At 48.7% G+C, this 26,058-nt stretch overlaps 1 protein-coding gene across 2 annotated transcripts in view; it reads right to left on the bottom strand.

Moving 5' to 3' along the window:
* The window catches only part of LOC144121944 (uncharacterized), a 113,419-nt gene extending 87,625 nt beyond the window's left edge, over positions 1-25,794 (bottom strand). For both annotated transcript variants that reach the window (XM_077655414.1, XM_077655413.1), the window contains exon 1: positions 25,588-25,794. Coding sequence is in view for 1 of the 2 variants with exons in the window: in XM_077655413.1 (XP_077511539.1) it covers positions 25,588-25,720 (133 nt within the window). In the remaining variant the exon portion in view is untranslated. The remainder of the gene's footprint in view (positions 1-25,587) is intronic.
* Between the last annotated feature and the right edge of the window lie 264 nt (positions 25,795-26,058).

Genomic DNA, 26,058 nt, shown 5'->3' with positions numbered 1-26,058 from the left:
GCAGATATCGTTGCTATGACCAAAAGGACTAGAGAAGCAAATGATGCATGCCGATGGACTTGTCCTTAGCATGAAGTGCAAAGGATATGTGCCAGCAAAAGGTAAGAATTGTGATTTTCATTCATGTGCCGTGATATGCTTGAAATTTAACAATGAACAGCATTGCTACGCATTTTCTCCAATTGCGATGTTGCATGTGTTGAATGTACTATTTACCAATTCATTTAGCATTGGTAAGACTAATGTCTTGTGCACAGATCTTCTACACTAAAGTCTTGCTTGTTACAGGAACAGCCTGCATATATTGTATGTCAGGAAGGTCTTACTGACAAGGCTGAGTGAGGTGAAGCACAGAAGGCTGTACCTGCAGTGCACCTGCAGCCAAAGTGAGACTTCTCAGTGAAAAGAATTGCTGTGCTATTGCCCGAATAGTCACCACGACTGCTCGGCTTGAAGAAATCAGGAGTTAAAATGAACATTTCACACTTGCCGCTCAAGCAGAAGCTAAGTGTACAGCTATGTTTTGCAGCAGCAAAGGTATGCATTACAGTCAAAGAGTAGATACTCAAGTAGAGACTCATGAAACTAAAGATGGTTTAGTTTTACGGGGCGCTTAACATCCCAAAGTGACTCAGGCTATGAGGGACGTCGTAGTGGAGGGCTCTGGATAATTTCAACCACCTGGGGTACTTTCACATGCACTGACATCGGACAGCACACAGGCCTCTAGAATTTTGCTGCCATTGAAATTTGACCACCGTGGCTGCGATCGAACTAACGTGTTTTGGGTTGGCAGCCAAGTACCTTAACCACTGAGCCACCGCAATGGCACTAATGAAACTAAAGAGCCTTCGACTCTACCTCCATATCAGGAAGCGTCATATCTTGGTTTTTCCAAGCAAAACCACACCCAAGAACTATTCGAGGTTGCACAAATCATAATTTGGCTTCAATGCTAAAGCTGTAGATATTTTAAAGACCTCCACCATGTCAGTCTTTCAGACGCACGGCGGGCTGCTTGTGGACGAGATAAAGCTGTCCGAAAACTTCAGTGCCACATCATCGGGACTAAATTCAAGGTTTTGTTGACCTCGACAAGTTCACAAGACCAGAAAAAAAAAAAAAACCTGCAGTTTGACTATGGCATGATTGTCACATTTCTTCCATTTGCTGGAAAACGAAGCCAAATAACTACAGTTTTTGCTACCAAAGGTAACATAAAAGGTCACCTCCTGTTCAAAATAATGATTAAAGCGGTCATGACTGCTGAGAAAGCAGACCTGTTTGCTGTTCACATTACATATGATCGAGTGACTTGCCACCGCAAGATGTGGATACTGGCCGGAGTGTGTGCATCAGCAAATGATACTGTCTGCAAAATAGAGCAGCTGTGGACAATGACAGAACCTTAAATTTCATCTCAGATTTTTCTCACATTAAGTGCCTGCACAATTCCCTGCAGAAGTCTGGCTTCACTACACCAGAGGGAAAGGTATGTCTTGTTTGGTAAAGGTACCATCTCTTCTGGAACTAATATTTCCTCCTCTTAGTGCTGTTGCTTCTAGGTATGTGTACCGCCAGTTCGAGAGACATTTGACCGTGACAACAATGTGAGGACACCGAAGATGATGGCTGGGTCAAAACAGGCACATTTTGATCTGAACTAACTTGAGAAAATGAGATTGTTTTACACATTTCATCTTTCTGGATAAAATTTCTTCAAGGAAATGATGTTCTACAAGAATGATATTAAGAGAAAATGTGGCAACATCACTGCAACTCAGGAGTTCATTGCGTGAGTAGACATTTAGGATTTGTTCTACATACTTGACAGCCTATTTTACTGATTTACATTTTTGCTGTTTGCTGACCAGATATGCAGCTGAGCCACCGAGGCCAAGTTCTCTGGTGGAAGCAAGCCTTGTGGACTTCCTTCATTATTTAAAGAGATGGGAAGCATGCAAGGGTGGTTTTGTTAGTGAATCTGCTGTGACGGGACTAAGAGTCATGATTATGAGTACACTTTCACTGCTGCAGTACCTGACTCAAAGTATTGGGTTCAAATGCATGATGACGTCATGCCCCAGTACTAACCCCCTAGAAAACCTTCTTGGCATTGTTCATCAGTCAAGTGGCTGCAATGCCAGTCCTCCACCAGAACAGTTCTTTATAACAGCTCGTTGCCTTTACTTTCACAACTTAGCCAGAAGCGGTAATGGCACTAATGCTGCACCTGGCATTTTTAGTGGACTGATCAGTGTTGATGACCGGGCAAGTTCACATCCTACGCCAAAAAGGATTGACGACATGCTTGCCAGGGGCCAAATGGAGGAAGCAGAAATTTCTTTAAACATAATCACTCGCAACAGCGCTCAACACTTCTCACTGGTGACTGAGGGAAGCGGTGCTTGACTTATTTACTACACTGCTAGATATGCAGCACGAAAATGAGTGATCAACTTCAAATGCACGTCATGTAAGGAGATACTGCTCGTTGAGCCAGCAGCAGTTTCTGACTGCCTACCCTCTAGCTATACTGAGCAATGTGTCAGGGGTGGACTGTTGTACACAGCAAAAGTGCTATACAACTTCATGCTTGGACTCAAAAATATGTCCACTTTTTTAGTGCAGCACAGCTGCACCTCAACAGCATCTGTGATGTGTTACAGGGTAAAGCAAATTTTTTGCACTCAAAAAGTGTTGGTGGCAACCAGCACAGAGAGCAAATGAGGACAAAAATAATTTCCTTTTATGTACTCACGTGCTTGCATTTCCTTGTTAAGGGCTGAATAGCTCAATCCTACAAAAAGGCAGTGAGCAAAACATCTTAAGCTGAGCAGGAGCACAAGAACTCTGGCTTCTCAGTACTTTTTCCTTAAGTGCTGCATATTTTATTTAAATAAAGGCTTTTCTGTGGGTGGTAAAGGTTCCTTGCTTTTTTTCGCGAAGTCTCCGCATAGCCCTATTTGCAAAGGATTATGTAAGTGCAGTTTCCCAAATGATGCTCCATGGGTTAAAAAAAAAAAAAACATTGCATGCTTTCTTTCTTTGAAGGATCCATAGACCTAGCGCAGTCCAGACTTCATAACGCAGTTAATAAGCCTGCCAGAATGCTGGTTGAGTGGGAGTACATTGAAAGACAACACAGGTGAAAGGTATTGCAGTGCCAAGTAGGCGTGTCTGGGATTACAGCTTCACAGAATTTCCAGTCCTCGCGCCACTACACCTAATCTAGTACACTGCACACATGGGATGGGAGTGCCAGGAAAATCCAACACTAGACACAATAACAAATCCAACTATGAAGAATTAAGAGATGGTGCTCTCTAGCTCTGACCCCAAGATCCAGCTACAGCTGGAATGCAGGGCAAGAACAGCAGCTCAAGCCAGTGAATCCCTGGACTAAGGTTGGTTGGTTTATCGGGTTTAACGTCCCAAAGCGACTCAGGCTATGAGGGACGCCATAGTGAAGGGCTCTGGAAATTTCGACCACCTGGGGTTCTTTAACGTGCACTGACATCGCACAGTGCACGGGCCTCTAGAATTTGGCCTCCATCGAAATTCCACCGCCGCGGCCGGGATTGAACCCGCGTCATTCGGGTCAGCAGCGGAGCGCCATAACCACTGAGCCACCGCTGCGGGCCCCTGGGATAAGGAACTGATCAGTCATCCGCACCACAATCCTGAATAAATGTTTTCAACCAATACATTTATCCCTTTGTTACCCATGAATAAAGTATATGCAACTGAGTGGTCCAAGCTACTCGGCGGCGAGGAAGCAGGGCTCTTTACACATGCTAGAACAGCACCAGAAGTGCTTGCAGTGGACTGCTGCTGTTGTGGCCTTGGTGGTGTTACAAATTCTTTCGGATAGAAAGGAGCTGTAGAGAGGTGAAAAATATGTGCAACAGACGCAGCAGCTTATAAAAGAAGTATAGACACCTAACTATTGAATGCGTTTTCTTTTTGCAATAATGCATTATTATAAATGAATTACCGTGTGGAATTCTCCTAGTGTGGAATTCTCCTACGACCGCTACATAATTTATAACCGAATTTCTTTCTTATGTTGTTTGGGTTTCAACAGCCGAGCGGTGACTGTGATGTCAAAGTGTGGTTGTAGGTCCCGTGAGACATGAAAAAACTGCAATATAATCGCTGCTTCTATATACGTTGTTATTCCGGTTCTTGAGGAAGGCTGGCTTCAGCACTGTAGTGAAATAAGATGATGAGGCAGTGTTTATATTCCAGTTTTTCCATGCCTCACATGTGAGTTTGGTTTACGCGTTCGAAGGGAGCAGACGTGTCTTTTCAGGGTTTGCAACGCATAAGACTTCTTCGCATCGATGGGCTCCAGCATGGAGCCCACGTGCCTCAGACACATTCGCCGCGAGCAGAATGCGTTGAGGCCACTGCCGAGGTCTATCAGCCTCAACGCTCGGCCATGTGATCATGCCACCCTGACCAGGCTGCTGGTGGCTTGTCCCCCGGCCGAGGCGGTTGCGTTGGTGCAGGCCCTGCAACTCCCTGGATTGAGCCGGGAGCAACCACCACGTGGATCCGCTGCTGCACCACCACCAGCAGCCTTGGCAACGATGGCAGGCCTCCCCACTACCAACCAGGGGGCCCCGGAGATCGACTCACCACGTGCAGCCGTGGTCTCGGACGTGGGGAACGAGGCCGTGGATGAGTCTACTCATCGGAAGCGCCGTTGCTGGCCTTCCCCAGGCACTGGGAACAACGATGGCCGCGGCAGACAACCACGGGGAGCGACAAGGAGTGTGGCAGGCAGCCTCGCCTCGTCCCCTGGCCGGACCGCATTCCAGGGGGACCCAAGCAGCACAATGGCGGGCATTCCAGCATCTCCCTGACCAGGCCGCCATTGTGAAGGGCCTTCCCCCTCTCAGCTCAGCCTCGCCCTACACGGCGCAAGGGGAGAGGGGCCCACCGAGGAGGAAGGCACCTCCTCTCCCACACAGGCTGCCAGGAGGCCGGATACGGTGACGACGGAATCGGCGCCGCGGGACCAATGGGAGGAAGCAGCGGAAACGGCCGAGCTGGCGGCGGGCGGACCACTCCCTCCCATGCAGCAGCAGGCCACGCACAACACCAGCGGAGGGGAAGCGGACTGCAGCCTGGTGCCAAGGAGACAAGTCACGTCGTGGGCCCAGAAGCGTCGCAAAGCTGCCCTGGCCAGGGCTGCCACCGCGGTGCAGATCCCGGACGACATCCATGGGACCGTCCTCATCCGCCCAGCCCAGCGGGACGCGGCCTTCTCGCGCGAACAAGGCTGGGAGCTGGCAGAGGAGCTTGGGCCGCAGCCTGGCAGTCCGCGTCAACACTCGGCGCGGTGTTGTGGCGGTGGACGTGGAGACTGCAGCCACAATGCGCGAGCTGCTCGCCACCTCGGTGATCCGCGGAGTGGCTGGAACGCGAGGGAGCCTGCTCTTAGGAACCACTGCGCTGGCCTGGTGTTCGGAGTGGACGGGCGCCAGACGGTTGCTGAGCTGCTCGCCGCCACGGAGTCAGCCGTGCCGATATTGTCGGCGTCGCTGTCTTACACCACACTAACCGTCAGATTTGTGGCGCCGGTGACACCGGCACACATATCCATTTACAGGAGGCGTCTGGCTGTGCGGGTCTGCAGACCTCGTCCACTGCAGTGCGTAGGGTGCGGCAGACTGGGCTACATCACCGGGGCCTGCCAGGCTCCACACTGCTGCACCCGCTGCGGGGGCCCCCACGAGTAGGGCGCCTGTCCGCGCCGCAAGCCGCGTTGCATTAACTGCGGCAGGCAACATGCGACCACGGACCCCGTGTGCCCTCACTGGCAGCGCGAGAGACATGTGGCTACCGTGCTCGCCACGTCGCAGGTGCCACTGCCTCGGCGCGCTGCCCGGGCCATGGCCACCGCGGAAACGGCGCCCCAGGCCGCCCCGCAGCACCGCACTACACCGCCTGGAGCTCTTTCGTATGCGCAGGTGGTGACCGGAGGACAGAGCCAGCCACACAACCTGGCTAGTCACCGGGCTCCACCACGGATCCCCACAATCCTGCAGTGGAACGTTCGATCTCTTGCAGCACGGTACTCCGGGCTTCGCGTGCGCATCGCCGAAAGCACGCCGGAGGTTATCGCGCTGCAGGAGACATATGTGCGGGTCCACGATGGGAAGCCCCAACGGTGGCTACCCGGCTATGTTGGTTACCATTCAGCAACCACATGTGAGGAGAAGTCCTGTGCTGCAGTGCCCTGTGTGGACCGCTCCCATCGACCTAGGAAATCGCGGTGTGCAGTGTATGTGCGGCGGGATGTGCAACATACTCTCGTCGGCTCGGCGGCGGCGACAACCGATGCCCAGGAGTGTGTGGTGGTGACAGTGCGCGTCGGTGGTGCTGACACGTCGGTGGCCTGTGTTTACGTGCGCCGAGCTGTCGCGTGAAACGCGCTGTGTTTTCGTGCAGTGAGTTCGTGTTGTGCCCCGCGCCAAATCATCTGCGGTGAGTTCAACGATCACCACAGTGCGTAGGGCAGTGCGCACCACTCCGCGCGAGGAGACGACCTGCACGACACAGCAATGCAGCTGGCACTCACACCAATGAACACCGGCGAGCCCACCTTTCGACGACGCGGAACACCCGGCTCCTGCATCAACGTTGCCTTCGCATCCAGAAGCATCGAGGCTTCTCGTGTCAATATGGCACCGATCACCATCTCTCTGGGGCTCGGACCACTACTCCATCCTGATTGGACCCACTGCGGCGGACGCGCCCGCCACACGGACATACTCCATTGTCAACTGGAGTGCGTTCAGGCAGGCTGTAGACGAGGCGGCCGCCTCAGGCGCCATATTTTTCACGAGTCTGGTACAGAGCGCCCTCACATCCACCCGAAGAGCAGAGGTGAGGGTGGGGCAGCCCACACCTGAGAACAAACTGCTCGAGCTGCGCGAAAAAAAGGGAGCACGCAGAGCGAAGGCCGCGACGGACCGGCAGGGCCGCCGACTGGACAGTCTACAACCGCCTGGACGCGGCAGCGCGCCGCCACGCCAACTAACTATACCGCCGGCAGTGGGCTTCATTATGCCAAAGGATGGAGGAAGACGCCAGCTCGCGGAGGCTGTTTGACACCTTGCGGCGCATCAAGGAACCCCAGGCAAACCCGCAGCCGCTTGCTGCCCTGGCAATATCCAGCGGACTCAGCGACGAAGAGCTCGCTGAGCAGTTTTCCGACCGGTTTGTGCCACCCAGCCCCGCAGGTGCAGCTAACATGGCTGCACCCGAGAGCCCCAGAAGCGGTGCCACTCCCTCTCTCGTCACCTCGGAAGGTACCTGCGACGTGCCTTTCACAGCGGCGGAACTGAACAACATGCTGCAGCGCTGCCGCCGCCGATCGGCGCCCGGACCGGACGGGGTGACCTACCAGATGCTGCGAAACCTGGATGCGGAGCAACGACAGATCCTCCTGCAGCAGATCAACCTGGTGTGGGAACGCGGGGAGCTACCGGAGGACTAGCGCACCGCAGTCGTCTGTCCTGTCCGAAAGCCAGGGCGCCCACCTACGGAGCTGAGCAGATACCGACCAGTGGCACTAACATCGGCGGCGGGTAAGCTCATGGAGCATACGGCGTTGCAGCATTTGAACGAGCGAGCCGCAGATGCTGATTTGTTTGACGAGCGGCAGACGGGTTTCCGTGGGATACGGTGCACAGCAGGTTCGATTTCAGACGTCACGGCGCTGAGCACGCCAGGGCGGCAAGACAGGTCGCGCTGCTGTTGCTGCTGGACGTCTCGAGCGCTTTTGACAACGTCCACCGCGCACCAATTCTCGCGGTGCTCGAGGGAGCCGGTGTGAGCGGGCGCCTGTTGCAATATGTTACCGGCTTCCTGAGCGGGCGCACCATGCGCGTACGAGTAGGAGGCAAGTTCTCCGAGCCTCGTCCAGTGGAACTGGGCTTGCCGCAGGGCTCTGTCTTATCCCTGTTTTTGTTTAACGTGGCCATGTCGGTGGTGACGGCCTGCCTCCCCAAGAGCGGCCGACACCATGTGACGACATTGCTCTGTGGTGCCGGGGGCCACCGCACCACCGGGTGAGGCGCTATGCGTGCGGAAGTGCCTTCAGGGAGCGCTGACAGCAATTGATGCCTGCTTGCACGGCCTAGGTCTGTCGCTAAGCGCAGACAAATCGGTAGCCATAGCTTGCGTTTCGCCCTCGCGCGCGTGCCTTGCGCCACTGTCACTGGATGGGACTCTGATTCTCTGGCGTAAATCGGTGCGGTACCTTGGCCTGGATATCGACTGGCGCCTTTCCTTCTGCCCCGCGGCGACCAAGGCCTGTTTGCAGATGAAGAGGATCACCGCCACCGTGCACAAGCTCACCGCTCGAGGCCAGGGCATCTCCCAGCAAGCCGTGCTGCGACTGTACAACGCCGCAGCATTGAAGGTGGCACTCTATGCGTTGCCGCTCATCTCGGTGCACAAGCCGTGCTGGAGGAAACTGGAGCTCCAGCACCGCAAGCCCCTGCACGTGTGCCTCGGCCTGCCAAAGAACTCCCAGTGCGCCACAACACTGGCCGAGGCAGGAGCGTGGCCCCTCCAGCTCCAAGCAGCGCGCAGGGCACTGCCTCACATCGACCGGTTCCATCGCGCACCGGACGGCGGCTCGTTCCTGCAGCGGATGCGCATGCACCCGTGCTCACGAATGAGTGTGGCACTGCAGGAATATAAGCGCCTCACCGAACCCGCTCCCCCCCCCCACGGCCCCTGCCCGCCCTGGCCTGCTGCCTCGGAGATACAGCGAGAAATCGTCGGCATCGCAGGAAAGTGGAGCACACTCCTGTGTGCTGTGCAGCAGCTGATCAGAGCCATCATATACGAGGAGCTTCAGGACCATCTCCTCGTGTCCACCAACGGCTCAGTGGTCCGCGACAGCCGCTCCCTCGCGGCGGCAGCTATCATACCCACGCTGCGGCTGCACAGCCAGACACACCCCACCTTTCTGGGCTCCTCCACCACGGTGGAGCTGATGGGGATCCAGCTGGGATTGGACCTGCTGCTCTCCATCGTCCCTCCGCCACCCAGGAGTGCTCTGCTGTGCGACTCCCGCGCCGCCCTCGCCCGCCTGCAGTGCAACGGCCGTGGTACCCCACTATTGCGCGACATCCGAGCAAGGATGCGTGGTGTATGTACCGTGGGTGCCCGGCCACTGCGGCATCACCGGCAACGAGGAGGCCGACGAACTCGCAACCGCCGCACACCAGCTACCGGCACCTGATCTCCCCCTTGCGCTGAAGGACGTGCGTGCGGTCATTCACGAATATCTCCGATGGCAGCACCCCGACCCACGCATCGCCAGCATCAACGGCTGCCCCGCTCTTCGCGGTCGCAACGCGCAATTATCCTCGGCGCGCGCATCGGCTGCGTGTGGCCCGGGGACCGACGGGTGCGTCACGGACTCGCGACGAGTGATGTGTGTGATGGATGCGGTGCAGTGGAGACACTGGAGCACCTGCTCCTTCGCTGTACCACGCTCGCTGATGCTCGTCATGATATGCTCGCGGCCTACAGAGAGCTGGGCTTACCCCAGACTCGCTCAAGACACTATTGTGGCCGCAGGGCAGTGCGCACACCCGTGAGCAAACTATGGTGAGCCTCTGTGCATTTCTCAAAAAGACGGGCTTGACGTCCCGTCTGTTCTGCGGCAGGTATTGATACGCTGTGACCAAACACTCCCGTGCACTATCTCAGACGCTTAATAGCTGGGCGCCCCACCCCAGCTGTTGTGTGCAAAGTGTTGTGCGCGTTTTTATTTTTATTTTATTTGTTCTCATTGACTGTACACGCGCAGAACCTGGACAACTTTATTTTGACTCTTTGTAAATAGTTTATATATGACCACTCCCTATGTCCTTTCTTGCTGTCCCCTCACCTGTTTCATTTCTGTTCTTCATACTGCCTTCTATCCTTTATTTCCGCTGCCCCAGCTCAGGTGCCGCCGACAGTGATGGCAGATGCCGGGGTGAGCAAAAATCTTTTAACTTCCTTTTTATTATATGTTTATCAATAAACAATTACTACTACTACTACTACTCACATGCCATGTAACCACACTTTGAGTCACAGCCATCGTTCAGCTGTTGACACTGAAACCAAAACAGCCCGACAGAAAAATTCGGTTCTTAATTATTTAGTGGCTGTAGGCGAGTACAACATCACGATTGGCACAGTGCAGTGTCTTCCGCATCACTGCAGATAAGAAAACATGCCACCAGAATTAGATGTCTATACTGCTTTAACAAGAAAGGCATTAATTTTTTCAGAAGAGGTGCCAAATTCGCTTAGAAACACATAAAAAATTCACAAAATGAGCAAAATGTGAGAAAAACAGATTTCTGTACTGCAAGACCTTTACTGGTATGCCTTGCTGCCCTAAACAGGACAGGTAAATCGAGATGTTTACTCACACTGCTTTACTGACAACAAGATGACATCATGCCCTAGTACTAACCATCTAGAAAACCTTCTTGGCATTATTCATCCTTCAAGTGGCTGCAATGCCAGTGGTCTTGTATAGCATGAAGTTGTATAGCTACTAGAGATTTTTAGTCACAACAAGTATGCAGAGTCCTGCAAGTGGATGGCTTGGTGATCGCATTGCATTTTACATGCATAATTTCAGCAAAAATAGTAAAGCTTCGGTTTGATATGCAACATCTCACAGATGATATGGCTGCGTCTTTTTATAGCAGGTTCTCTGCCTATGCCAAGTTTTTTGCTGAAAGAAGCAGCTGTCTTCTTGAACACAACAATCCTTTTGAGAAGGGTGTTTGAGAAATACTTCCACTTGAGGTGATGCAATAAATTTACTCCTGCAAATATAAGTAATCAGTGACATACCTTCAACATCCTTCATCGTTATAATTGTTTCTTGAAGGCCCTCATTCAGTGTTGATAACTTAAGTATTCTTCCTTCCCGTTTTTCTATGGTTCTTTTCAGACTTGCAATCATTTCCTCCTTTCTTTTCAATTCCTTCTCTGCTCTTTCAAGTTTTCCTTGCATTTTTTTCGGTCTCCTCACTTCTTGCTGCTTGATTTATTTTTCTTATCTTCTTTCCGACCATTTCAAGGACGTCATTTTTTGGCACTGTATTTTTTTTTCCTTTCCTTCTCCATCTCCAAACAAAGTCAACTGTTTTCTACACATCTGATATGTTTTAACAAGGAGTGTGATCATCCCACCACTACACTGAGCACTGTACCTCCCGAGGCTCGTCCTCACTCGTGCTAGAATCAAAGCTTTTCTACACATGCAGCCGGCCACTTTCTAGAGTAGCTTCTATTTCTTTTTTCAGAATCTGGAAATAATTACCAAGAATTTTTGAACAATACACTGGCATTGTTTAATTTATTACATCTGCACTATAACCCCATATCAAAGAAACATGCTTATGGAACACTAAGCTATGTACTTCCAAACTGCTACCAAGAAAAAACTGACGAACATTTAACATGTAAATAAAATAAAAAATATCAAGCACAATGTTTCTGAACAAATTAAGCCCTAGAATGCTACCCCAAAAAATAAGTGCGAAAAATTGATTTAAAACATAAGCAGTATAAGCACTAGATTAAAGCAAGAACATCTGGTACATATATGCATGCCTACCTTAATAATTAAAAACAAGTGCTCACATACATACTTCTCTGCAGCTTCTCCAATTTAAGAGTATTATAAAGTATGCTGCAGTTGTGCAATTCTTGTATCATACATATCTGACAATTACCCTCTCAGTATTACTGCCCCTGGAACTCAATCTGCATATTTTACGAATCCTCGTGGTTCGAATCATTTTCATGCTCATGGCTGCACTAAAATTTTTTCTACACGTGTTATGTCAATTGATGGCTTAAAAAGAATCCCGCATTTCACATAACAAATCAAATAATTAAGGTGCATAACAGGAGATAAGGGTTCGATAAATCAGGGCTAGGTAATATGATCACTCGCAAGATTCGCGTGTCGCAGTGCATGGTGCCGATCTACTGCACAATGCCCAGTAGTGTGCACATGCGCACTCATTTCCCAGCATTACATGGATCCAGTTTTGTACTCACTTCCAAGAACTAGGATTCTTGAAGCATCATAATTGCTCTCGCCATTGGCGTCCGTCCATTTCACGAAGTACGTCCGTGCTGAAAAGTTTTTGTTTACGAGATGAAAACCTCTCACATCGGTGAGAGCAACAATAGCGAAGCTGTTGTTGTCCTTGTACCGTACGTACGCGTAAGAAGGCATATTGCAGAAATGCAAGGCGACCACGACAACCACGAATCAAATTGCGAACACGGTGTTTAGCTATATAGCACGGCTGGCATTCACGTGGTTCAGCATGGTTGAAAACATGACAGCGCCACTGGGCCTACTGGCTACTGGCTCCCTGACGGAGGCTTGTTTTGGATTCTCAGTAGAGTCGTGTGCATGCAAAAATAATTGCCTTCCTAAAAACAAAATTGTCTTAAAACAGTTTTCTGTCTAGCTGAAAGCATTCAAGGTAGACACCATCGTGGTTGGTATCTGTTTGTAGAATACGTATCTATCGACGCTCATTGTGGCCTATTACCAGAAGCGACAACAAAGATTGGCTGCCGCATTTTCTTCCTCCGAGGGCTAGCCGCTTGCATCGGTCGCATAGTGGTTCACAAGGATGGGAAAATTCACCTGTGCGGTTGCAAACGCCATTGATTCCAATGAAACATTCTAAAAAGCGAGTGCGAGGACCCTATACGACTTATTTACACCCAAGTTCACAACAATGCTTGCCAAGGACTACGGCCCTGAGACAGCAGAGAAGTGACCCCGAATGCGCCGGCGCTGTAAGTGACATTCCGAGCTGCATGTGCTGCACTCAACTTGCGTAGTTTCGCTAACCGAAAAAAAGAAAGAAAAATCTTCTTCATTACAGAGTAGAAATGGCGCAAAAGGTCTGTCACAGGCAAGCTTGTCAGAAGAGGGACACCCGAGATCTCGGGAGCACGCCGAGGTAAGTGGAAGCAGTAGGAAGCAGCAGGAAGCAGCTTGATTTACTACACCATATGCGCTAGTAAATTAAGTTTAGAGCCCCTCTATTACTCACTTTTTTTTATGTTTAGCAGCCAGTTTCTTGTGTGCAGAACGTACCTTGCCCAGCAGCTGATCACGACATTTTTAATTTGACTGCATCGCAAGACCGTGCAGGCCCGGCATATGGGCATTTGCAATCACTGGTAAGCAAGTTTTTAGCTTTTGCAAGAGCAGTGCGTCGTCGCTGGCGCCGGAATTCACAGGCGACCCAGAACATAACCTGGCGTCAACAGCTGTCGGTAAGTTTTGCAGAATATAGCATCCCACAGCACATTTGCTAATTCCTACAAATTTATTTGTGCTCTGGTAAATACTCTGTTTGCATTTCTAGGAACCTTTCAGTGAAGAGGAAATCCGGCCTGAGAGTCCAGATCAAGTAGGGAGCCGTGATCCTGGCACCTCAAGTTTGGAGGACAAAACAGAGGATTCAATTTTTGAGCTTTTTGAAAACACTGACTGAAAAAGTTGTACTGTCTAAAGGCGACATATTGCTTTTAATTTTAAAATATTCCCAGCGGCATAACCTGACACTAACAGGACTTGTATACCTTGTTGAATGAGTTAATGTTCAGCCAGCCGATAATGCCAACTTCTCAGTATTTGTTTGAAAAACTACTGAATCAGCAAGGAGACACACTGAAATTTAATTATTACTGTCCTATGTACATTGTACATATGGGGGAGGTTGGAAAAAAAAAAGCAGTTTGATTGCCCAAAGTGCAAGAAGTGGTGGTCAGTCTCTGAGGCACCTTTTTTTGTAATGTTAGACATTGTTCCTCAGCTGCAAAAGGTCTTAGCAGGGTGCGAGTTCCTTGATCTCACACAGCCTCTACCGTGCACTGATGAGCTGTCTGACATTTGTGATGGAGCTATGTACCGTGACTTTGTTGCTGCTACTTGTGATGCTGGCCATAGGATCACTTTTACACTAAATGCTGATGGTATTCCTCAATTTAAATCAAGCAATACATCAATTTGGCCTATTCAGCTGATCGTAAATGAGGTTCCTGCAGCAGAAAGAATGATCTTGGCTGCTCTATGGTTTGGCAAGGATAAGCCATGCATGGAAATGTCTAAAAATTTTTGTGCAAGATATGAACAGCCTTTCCACGAACAGCTTTTTACTTAACTACAAAGGTCATGCAGAAGTGTTTCATGCTTTCTGAATTTGCTGTTCAGTTGACGCTGTGGCAAGAGCACCAATGCAGGGAATAACCCAGTTTAATGGATATTTCGGTTGTAACTGGTGTCTCCAAAGAGGCGAGAGAGTTGGAAAGGCAACGAAATATCCAGTTGTTACTGAGTGCCCAGATCGAACTGAGGAGTAGATGATCAATGACATGGAGGACGCCGTTCAAAATAACCCTGTAAATGGAGTTAAAAGTGTTTCCCCACTCATCAACCTGGAACATTTTCATACAGTCTGGAGCTTTGTTCCTGACTATATGCATTGTGTTTTGTTAGGGGTGGGGAAACAGTTTTTAGAGTTATGGCTTCAGCCCTCAGCTCATGCATATTATATAGACTCAGAGCAACAACTCGATAAAAACCTTCAGTCAATAGCACCTCCAAAAGAAGTGAGGTTTCCAAGGACAACACGCGAAAGAAGGTGGTGGAAGAGCAAATAATGGTAAAATTGGATTCTTTTTTATAGTGTACCAGTTCTTGAAGGCATATTGGAAAAAAAATATTTACACCACTGGGCACGTCTTGTAGAGGCTATACAAATCTTGATGCAAGAAAAAATTTCCTCCTCAGACCTAAACGTTGCTGAAGTATACCTAGTGACCTTCCATGGTTATGCACAACATTTGTACGGTAAGGAGCGCATGACCTTTAATAAGAACCAACTCCTTCACCTGACAAAGAGTGTGTGCCACTGGGGTCCACTGTGGGCTCATTCAGCCTTCCCATTTGAGTCTGGTAATGGGACCTTAAAGCAAGCAAAGCTGCCAATGGCATCCCACAACAAGTATGCAGAGTCCTGCAAGTAGATGGCTTGGTCAACAAGCTCAGTGAGGCAACATCTATCAGAGTTGCATCTTATAGTGCCACTTTAGGTTCGGGCTCCAGGACACTAAAGAGTGTTGCTATTCCTGGTGAGGCACGATTCTTTGGGAAGGGCACACCATTCTTGCAGCCGCAGTATGAAATAAGAAACATCTATATGCTGCCTGAAAGGCCTGTGGAATATGCAAGAATGTATAGAAATGGCTGCAATTTTACCAGCTCAAATTATGCTGTGGGAAGGAGAACTAATAATTCAGTTGTTTTTCTTTCAAATGGATCATATGGCATCCTTAGGAATATTCTCTGCTGTGGGGAAAGCACATTTGCTGTCATTCAGCTGCTGAAGTGCATACTTCCAAAGTTCGGTGCATTAATTTTGCATCATGTGCTAAGAGTTATAAGGCATGGAAGTGTGGTGACATTGTTGCCAATCACACAGATTGAAAAAACTTGTGTGTTCATTAACCTGGGTAGTACATATGTCTCAGCAGTTCCGAGGCCTTTGAATTTCTAACTTTTGTGTTTACTTTTTAATGGTTGGCTGGTTCATGATGTTTATTGTCCGAAAGCAACTCGGGCTATAAGAAATGCAGCAGTAGGGGTCTTCGGAAGTCCAGAAATTGTGGCCACCTGGGAATTTTTAATGTATACTGATATCGCACAGTACACGGGCCTCTAGCATTTCGCCTTCAACGAAATGTAACCACCGCGACCGCGATCAAACCAGCGTCTTTCTGGTCAGCAGCCGAGCACCATTACCACTGAGCCGCCGTGGCGGGTCAAGAGAGCCGGCACTCGGGTGGTTCTAGGTAGCCTCCCTCAAGTATTGATAGATTTCAATGCTATATAGCCTCCGTGATTAGACTAGAACCGGGGTATTCAGCATAGCATGGCCGATGGAATGCCAGGCATTAATATACATGAATCACCACGTGCCATTTGCCTGTGCTTGTTAAATAATTGCAAATCTATATTTTTTCCTGCTTCAGGTTTCCATGATGCAACAATACCTATAACATCAGAATTAACAGTAATGAGGTCACACGAGACACGCAAAGAGAGTAATGCATCACAGTTTTGTCTGATTCAATTCATCTTTTATGTGCGAGAACAATTTTGCAGGCTAGTTGGAACATATTTTCCGAAAAACAGTCTCCTTGATGTCAGTATTCGCAAAATTAAAAACCATGCGGTTTAACGTTCCAAAGCAACTCTGGCCATGAGGGATGCTGTAGTGGAGCTAGGGCTCTTGTGTTTGTGTAGATACCTTGTGAACTGAATTGTAGAGAATATCCAGTTTCACGCATTTTATTCTTCACCAGTCCACCTCTGCCCATTGTGTTACACGGACCTAGAAAGGGGCTCTCAATAAAGTTGCGATACGCCTGGGATGTTAAAAGGCGCCGCTTCATAATTATTCTCCAGCAAGAATTATTTTAATGTGTTTTGTGGAAGCTGAGTTATATGTAGGCAAAATTTGAACTTGCACGTCTTCATGCCTTTCCCTCTACTATAGCATGCCAAAATTACAGTGCTCCTTCGCCGGCCCCACCCACTCGGCCCTTCCCCTACCTCCGCTGGCTGTGGCAGACATAAAGTGGCCGCGATGGCGCGTGACATCTGAAAGAATTTGGAACCAATGATAACCCCCGGATGCTGACGTCACTTGCACCTATAGTCGGGTACAACTTTAGAAGACAGGAGAGGCCCCGCCCAGATGACCGAAGCGCAGCAGCCAATTGCCTCCATGACTAAAGAAATAGTCCTGCTCAAAAAATTGTGACTGCTTCTAAAACGCGTATTTCTCTGTATAAATAAGATTTGTGATCTTGATGAGTGGTTTAGTAAAACTATCATGATGCAAATGCTTCAGCACATGCCGGATCGCGAGAGAAAAATAACTCCGTGCCTTCTACAACGCTGTGCGTCGTCTGCTACGGAGCGAGATCGACGGCACCGGGCGTGTAATTACAAAACAGTCTGGCTCAATAGCATAGGATTCATATGTACTTTTTGTGTGTTTTCACAAGCTTATTTTTTTAATGTGTGAGGCTTATTTTTCAATTGCTACTTGTTTCTTTTTTTTTGCGGTTGCGAACCTACAATCTCGTGAGTTCCCGCACGTTCGCGCACGGCATTCCGTACCTCTTTTCCGCCATGGAGCCCAGCGAGGTGACATCGGAACGCGAGCCTTTGTTGCCGAACGAGCCTTGTGTCGCATCGATGATCACACCATCAAGGAGCCTCGGCAAGAGCAAGAGCGGCCGCATCCTGAACAGCGATTCACGCAACATGATCTTCCACTGCTACACGTTTTGGCGTAACAGGGAGCCTGAACGCAGCGTAGAGGAGACGAGCAAGTTTGTCGCTGACATGCTCGGTGTCAGCGAAAGGACTGTGTTCAGGGTGAGGAAGGAAGTTAAAGCTTCGCATTTTTCGGGTGGAAAACTGACGACGCCGTCCCGGAAGTGCCCACGCAATGCGGAGAAGAGAAGACGCAGCGCAAAGTTTGACAGCTTCACGTTGTGCGCGCTGAGGTCATGTGTGCACGATTTCTTTCGCCGCAACGAGATACCGACGGTCGAGAAGATCACTACCGAGTTCTCGGAATGTATGGAACTCCTATCACTAAGGCGGTGAACTGTGTGTCGTCTGCTTGCAGAGATCGGCTTCAAGCACGAAAAGAGAAGCCGCAACTCGCTGCTTATCGACCGGGATGACATCACCGATTGGCGGAATCGCTACCTCCGTGACGTGGAGCGCTACCGAGCGGAAGGCCGAAAGATCTTCTACCTGGACGAGACATGGGTGACGGCTGGACACACTCGGTCGATCGTGTGGACAGACACCGTGGTGCAGAAGCGCGGACGCCTGTTCGCTCGAGCAAATGGCCTAACGACGGGTCTAAAACAACCTTCTGGGAAAGGTCAGCACCTGATCGTCACGCACATCAGCAGCGAGGATGGCTTCGTCGACGGCTGCTTGGATGTATTCCGAGGCCAAAAGACAGGCGACTACCACGAGGAAATGGACGGCAATCGCTTTGAGGGCTGGTTTAATGGCGTTCTGCAGAAGTTGCCAGCTGGTAGCGTTATTGTTTTAGACAATGCACCTTACCATAGCCGGCGAGAAGAGAAATTGCCAACGACGGCCTGGAAGAAGGAGAAGATACAGAAGTGGATCACAAGCAAGAAGATCACCTACGCTGAAAGGATGATAAAGAAGCAGCTGCTTGAGCTGGTGGCATCTGTGAAGTGACGCTTTCTGAGCTACATCGTAGACAATGCAGCTGTAAGCGCAGGTTGCATTGTACTCAGGCTCCCGCCGTACCACTGCGAATTTAATCCCATTGAGCTTGTTTGGGCCAAGGTCAAAAATGGCATCGCTGCGGACAACAGAGACTTCAAGCTGTCCACGGTCGACGCCATCTTGAGGGAGAAAATCAAGCACATAGCGGCGGAAGACTGGGCGAAGAGCATTCAGCACGTGATGGACTTGGAGGCAAAGTTCAGATTTGACACGTCTGGGAGTGAGCACATTCAACCCATCATCATCCAGTTGGGTGAAGATGACACTGAAGAATGCGACTCCGACTGCGAGCTGTCTGGCATTGAGCCACTCGACGAAGCATAACGGCTTCTTTTAACAAAAACACAGCCTTTATTAGGGCTACCAAAATTTTTCCCGTTGGTTCGCAACAGACAACCATCCATTCGGTGACCTCTGAAATAAATAAGCAGTTCCATTTATGGCATATTCCTTATAATAGAAGCTCAATTCTGATAAGCAACGTCAAGCACACATTGTGCTCGATTTAAGAATAGGCATAGAAACATGTTTAAATGCTGGTATATCTGAATTGAAGAACAACTGTTAACTCTGATTATCTTTGGCGGGCTCAAAATGCTCATTCAGGCAGCCACCATCTAGTTTGACGGGCCCCATGTTGAAATAACAGTATTCAAGGCACGCTTTATAGCTCTGTTAGCAGTCTGCACTGGAAATCGCAGTCATGTCATAGCCAGTGCTGCTGCGATACCAGGAGTCAACACGAAACTGACGGCCACTGTTAGCAGCTTGCACGCCAAAGCACATTCATGTGGTTGCATTGTTTATTTTGGTTATCTGGCTCACACAAGTAATGAGAATAAGAGAATAAATATAAAGCATCATTAGCTTATTGAGGCCCAAAATGCTCATTCAGGCAGCCATCGTCGAGTTTGACGGGCCCCATGTTGAAATAACAGTAGTCAGAGCACGCTTTATGGCTCTGTTAGCAGTATGCACTGGAAATCGCAGTCATGTCATAGCCAGTGCTGCTGCGATACCAGTAGTCAACACGAAACTGACAGCCACTGTTAGCAGCTTGCACACCAAAGCACATTCATGTGGTTGCATTGTTTATTTTGGTTATCTGGCTCACACAAGTAATGAGAATAAGAGAATAAATATAAAGTATCATTAGCTTATTGAGGCCCAAAATGCTCATTCAGGCAGCCATCGTCGAGTTTGACGGGCCCCATGTTGTAATAACAGTAGTCAGAGCACGCTTTATGGCTCTGTTAGCAGTATGCACTGGAAATCGCAGTCATGTCATAGCCAGTGCTGCTGCGATACCAGTAGTCAACACGAAACTGACAGCCACTGTTAGCAGCTTGCACGCCAAAGCACATTCATGTGGTTGCATTGTTTATTTTGGTTATCTGGCTCACACAAGTAATGAGAATAAGAGAATAAATATAAAGCATCATTAGCTTATTGAGGCCCAAAATGCTCATTCAGGCAGCCATCGTCGAGTTTGACGGGCCCCATGTTGAAATAACAGTAGTCAGAGCACGCTTTATGGCTCTGTTAGCAGTATGCACTGAAAATCGCAGTCATGTCATAGCCAGTGCAGCTGCGATACTAGTAGTCAACACGAAACTGATAGCCACTGTTAGCAGCTTGCACGCCAAAGCATATTCATGTGGTTGCATTGTTTATTTTGGTTTTCTGGCTCACACAAGTAATGAGAATAAGAGAATAAATATAAAACATCATAAGCTTATTGAGGCCCAAAATGCTCATTCAGGCAGCAATCGTCGAGTTTGTCGGGCCCCATGTTGAAATAACAGTAGTCTGAGCACGCTTTATGGCTCTGTTAGCAGTATGCACTGAAAAGCGCAGCCTTGTCATAGCCAATTTTTAATTTATTTATCTGACTCTGGCATTAACGCGAATGCAAGCACAATTATTAATGTGAATAACTTTGCTAGCATTTTTTTTTGTCATATTTACGTACCGGAAAAATGCTCAGCAAGGTTGAACGTGTTTTAGTGAGTCCCTTTGTTCAATACAAGCCGTAGGCAAAATGACGGCCAGATTCAGACAGTGATATTGGTGAGGTAATAAATGGTGAAAGCTGAAAAAGCCCTCACACCACTGCTTTGCTGGACTCCATTCACTAGAAAACTGCATTTGTAATGATGAAAGCGTCAAGACAGGAAATGATAATCCACTGCACAATGTTATGTGTACCCCCACATGTGACGGGCAGCGAAACCATCTATTTATTAAGACTGAAAGCAACAACATCGCAAGATGCTGTTGCACAATATGGCACCCTTTCATGTGCACTCCTGGCGAGCTGCCGTATGCACTGATGCATAAACACATTAACAGGGGTAAGAGACGAAGTTATTGCGCAAGCCACGTGATGCTTTTAACATTTTGTATCGGTCAATGTTTCTGTCGTCACAGCTGATAGAAGTTTCTTTAGTGCAAGTTGGTTAATCACGTTGCGACAACAGCACAAGAAGCAAGGTCAGAATAGTAGGAGAAAACACAGCAAGATGGCAGACTGAGGAAGCAAGGTAGACAAGAATGTAGGGATTTAATGACATCGAAGAGGCCAGCCCTGCTATTCACAGGACTTGGTGCTTTGAATGAGACGAGTTAATGAAATTGTAAAGGTAGAGGTGGATGCAGCATGGTTACAAGAACAAACACAAAAATAAAAGGACACAAATAGGAATAATAAACACATACACGCACAGAAGCACTCACATATTCACACACATGCACACAAACGTGAGCGCGAAAACTAAGATCTAAAATGCAAAAAAGGGGAAAATAACAAATATAAACAAACACGCAAGAAAACATGCACACACATTTAATGCAGGCGTGAGTAGAGGTATTAGGAGTCAGTTCACAAGCAGCTGTGCCTACTTTGTCGTACTTTTATTTGATGTACATAATGGCTCTGTTGCCTTCACTGTCTTGGAATTGTTTTAGTAGCAACATATCATAACAAGCGCAAAGCTGTGTTGTGGGAAAGCAAGTCGAGCGCTGGCAGCACAACTGATGTGCGATTGTGTCACAGCAGGCATTCTACAGCTGGCGCGTGCAGTGAGTGAAGAATTCTAAGCCATACAGAGACGCGAATTCATGCCAAGCTCCCTTGTAAAGGCACCAGTGTATCGGTCATAATTTTATATTAGTACTAAGGCTGACATTAAGGAAACAAACACTGCTCCCACACGCCTGGCCGTTAATAATCCAATGACATTCGCTCAAGCAGCGCGTGTTAGTCACTGATTGTTAGCACTGGTGGAGAGTGATCAATCGACGGTGCTACACAACACTCGAACGACGCCCTGCTAGACGCTCGGCTATCTTATCATACTGCTGCCAACGATCGATCAATTGCGCGCTGAGCTGGCAGCAACAAATCTTTGCGTTGGAGGTTGCTTCCGCAAATCTTTTCGGTTGAGGAACTCGTAGGTTGGTTTCATCCGCGCACGCTTTTCTCATTTATCCTGAGAATGGTTTTGCTCCATCACTTCGCCACGTCCGACGTGAAACGCAGGGGCACAGTACACTAATACACCCGCCGCTCACAGTAGGTACAAGACTTTGGCAAATTCTCCTCGTCGTAACTTCACTTAGGAGAAAAACAAAACACCATAGAACAAACACGCATGATGTTTCACACCGCTGCAGGATCCTGTTTCCAGACAAAGCACAGCGCAGTCACCGATGTTCGCTGTAACCTTTTTTCGTCGCCTCACGGCTCAGAACAAACGCACGCGGCACAAGTTGTGCATCGTAAGCTTGCAATAATATTTCCGACATGACAGACACCCACAAACAATTCGAATTCACTCTGACGAAGGGAGACGCACACAGCTGATGCGACTCGGCCCAGTTCGAAGCGAGGGCAGCCATGTTAGGCATGTTCTCCGTCGGCGGGGTCACCGGCCGTCCGGCTCATGACGTCCCCTGAAGTGCGCGCCTATTGGCGGAGGCTCGTGTGCATCCGCCTTTGAGGGGCAAATGCCGCTGCCTTCTTAAGTTGTACCCGACTATAGTGACATCGTATGCCAGGTTGTCATGCAAAAGCGGGAATTTTTAAAAATGTATTGTAAATTTCCCGCTCGCTTTTGAGGCCTTGTACGCAGCATGGACGCTCGGTGACCTGTACTCTACATAGTGCAAGCATTTTAAAGCCAAGCTCAAACACCCCTTTCTGTGACCGTTTAAAGGCCTTCCCCATTCACATTCAGTTACCTGCTTCTATGCCAGGTGCAACCACTTTATCATTACAAACTGCTAATCTTATTGGTTGACCTCGCGGCCATTGGCTGCCACAGTTGACTTGCCTTAGTTTTGGTTCATGGTTTATGGGGGTTTAACATCCCAAAGCGACTCAGGCTATGAGGGACGCCATAGTGAAGAGCTCCAGAAATTTCGACCACCTGGGGTTCTTTAACGTTCACTGACATTGCACAGCACACGGGGACTCTAGAATTTCGCCCCCATAGAAATCCGACCGCCATTGCCGGGATCGAACCGACGTCTTTCGGGTCAGCATCTGAGCGATTTGCCTTAGTTTTGTGGGGCTTTAATCTCCCAAAGCAGCTGCGTGTAAGAGGTGCTGCAGTTGAATTTAAGTTCCGGTTGAATTTAAGCCACCTGGGAATGTTTACTGTGTGCAGACATCGCACAGCGCACGGGTGCATTGTCTTTCAGCTCCATCGAAATAGTCGAAACTGAACACTCATACTCTGGTCAATAGTCGAGCATCTTAACCATTGAGCTACCAACTATTTCACGTCAAAACCACTCGGCAGAGGCAGTTGTATGGCTAAATCAGATGAGTTGCTCTTAAATGCCATTTTACATAGCTCCATCACAGTTCAAAAATGAAATTATTTCTCACTTTGTGCACTTATAGATGTTGCAATGTGTTATAAATGGTTTAAATTCCCTAGGATGGATTCCCTGGAAGGAAACTGAATATTCGACCTACTAGGGTGGTTTAGAGTGCACTCACATATCACAGCACTCAGATCCTTTGTATTTGTTCTCCATCAAACCATTTGGCCACCGCAGCTGGGGATGAAATAAGAATGAGGAAGCTCATCTTGGCTGCTCTATGGCTTGGTAAGGATAAGCCATGCATCCAGGTGCCTAGTCAGTGAGCTATCAATCATGGCAGTCTCTGTGCATTTTTGCTTTGGATAGTGTAATGACCATTCCCTTCAGTGCATACATTATAGGAGTTGACATTGACATTCTTGAAGAGAATGTAAGCTCTAGACTCATTTTTGTACTATCGGCGTCAAAAGAAATGCGAACAGCGGAGCGCGTGGCAAACCGTCAAGCTTAGGCCGTCTGCCTGTCGTTATCAATTACAGGCGCACTCTTCCGGTTTGCGATAGTTCTCTTTTGTTTTATTTGACTTTCGCTTCTTTGCTTTGCCGCTGGAGTGCCACATTCATGCTTTTCACCGATCACAACTTGCACAGCGTGGTTTCGCGGGCGGCAGCGAAGGAAGCGAGCGGCCCTATCTCCCTGGTCAACCTTTATTTTTTCGCAGAGCAGGCGCTTTAGCACCACGATGATGGCAGGAAAATCGAAGTGCTGCAAGCCAGGGCTCTATCAGTGCTCGCTTTGCATACGCGGGCGACAGCCACTGCCGCAAGAGGAACTGCGCTGCACCAGTTGCGGGCTTCACCCTACAGTGGAAAGCAGCGGGGCTGATTTATACAAGGCATTGGGGTTTAAGGACAGTGAAGGGAAAGTAGATTTTAAGCGGGTAGAAATCATCATCATCATCATCATTTATTTACCCTTAAGGGCCCCAGGGGGCATTACATAAGGGGGGGGGGGGGGGGGGGCGAAGGTTATCTGATTGGTGGCTAAAATCAAGAGAAGAGTAAAATTTCATGTCATGGCTAGATGGCTTCAGCCACCGCCCGATTTAAAGGGTTCAGCCGTATCCATCCATCCATGCGCTCCAGTGGCAAAGCGAGAAAACGAACTCAAGAGAAAACAGAAGCGAAAGTGTCGATAACCGGATGCGAGCGCCTATCGCTGCTAGCGACAGGCAGACGGCCTAAGCTGGACTGTTCGCCACGCGTTCCGCTGTTCGCATTTCATTTGACGCCGATAGTACATATTTTTGCTTGTATTATATTGCTTGTATTATATTCCTTCTCATTTTTCTTGTGTCATCTTATTGCTGCACAGTTTCAAATAAATGATATGCTTGCATTGGCTATATTGTTTTCGGTGTGATTAAAACTTTTATACACAAACTGATTTTCACATGCTTTTGTGAAAATTTCAAACAGGTAAGCATATTCTGAGAAAGTTATATAAGAACATTCCCTCTCATCTGGCATAGCTCCCTGATCGCTTTCCCCGAACTGATCAATCATATCATCCACATAGAGGCGACCCCGCTATTGAGCAAGGTGACAACATTTCAGATCTTGTAAACTGAAATCTGCAAAACCAATTGGAATCATCGAAACCATTTGGGATTGTGGGAACCAGTTGTAATCTCCACTGGGGGTTGCAAAATCTTTTTGGATTGTGGGAACCAATCGGAACGCCCAGTTGGGACTTGTAAACCAACTGGTTTACAGAAATACAGGATAAGGGTTGTCATGAATATATTACGAGGTTAGAGTTCCTGTTCTCTGCCCAATCTTTTTAGTTCTCTGAAGAGTACTAGAAGTGTTCCGGCTGTGTGCATTTCAGCACTTCAGTGAAGCTTACTCTGTCTGCTGTTCCTAGGTGCTGTCTCGCGCGGACCGCGGTGAAGGGGCGGCCAGCCAGCACATCCACTGTAAGGCGAGAGCCTCATTCCAAAGGCGGGCCGCGGAGAGCGTACACCTCGGAGCGATGTTCAATTCTCGCATCAGGGTGGCGTGGTACAAGTTTGATAATACCACAGAGGCAGTCTGTCAGCTATACCAATTTAAATGATCTCTTAACCAATCTGATAAAAGAACCGCTGGCGACAACCGCACTCACTATGGGCCACCATTCCCAAACTACGGCCTCTCCGAGCCCCAAACAAAGCATTTCCGGCACCAAGGCAGAGGGGTGAGCGTCGTTTTTACCACTCTTTAGGGCGAAGCATTACTTTACCCGGGCCACATTATAGTGAAGTCACAAGACCAAACCTGCGTAGACAGCTCCGATGATGTGAAGCCCGAGGGACATCGTCCCGGAAGCACTGCAACCACAGAGTTTGTCCACCACCGGGTTGATGCAGTTAAAATCCTTGTAGAAGAAAGCGTAAGCCGCTACACTCATTGAAAAGACAGCACGACAAATTAAGTCCGCACGGCCGGCGCGCGCCAGCACAGCTTGCAGCGAACGCCAAGCTTCCCTCCTGAAGAACATGCCTGCTCGATTTCAATAGGCCCCGAGATCGCCTCATCGCTAGGCGGCGCTAAAAATTGACCCTCAATTTCGGTTTCAATGGCTGGGAGACTGTGATGCGCGGCGCCCGATCATACTGCTTCATCCTTTGCTCAAACAATGAGCCACAACTTTTATTTCAACTTTTATTTTGTTAATGACAAAAAACATGTTTTTAAAGGGCTTAGAGTGCAGGAAATGCTTAAGAAGTCTGAGCTGACTTCCACTTA

This window comes from Amblyomma americanum, chromosome 2 (assembly GCF_052857255.1).
Source record: "Amblyomma americanum isolate KBUSLIRL-KWMA chromosome 2, ASM5285725v1, whole genome shotgun sequence".
Taxonomy (NCBI): Eukaryota; Metazoa; Arthropoda; class Arachnida; order Ixodida; family Ixodidae; genus Amblyomma; species Amblyomma americanum.
The sequence above is the reverse complement of the archived record's forward strand: the minus strand, read 5'-3'. Positions and strand labels throughout refer to the sequence as shown.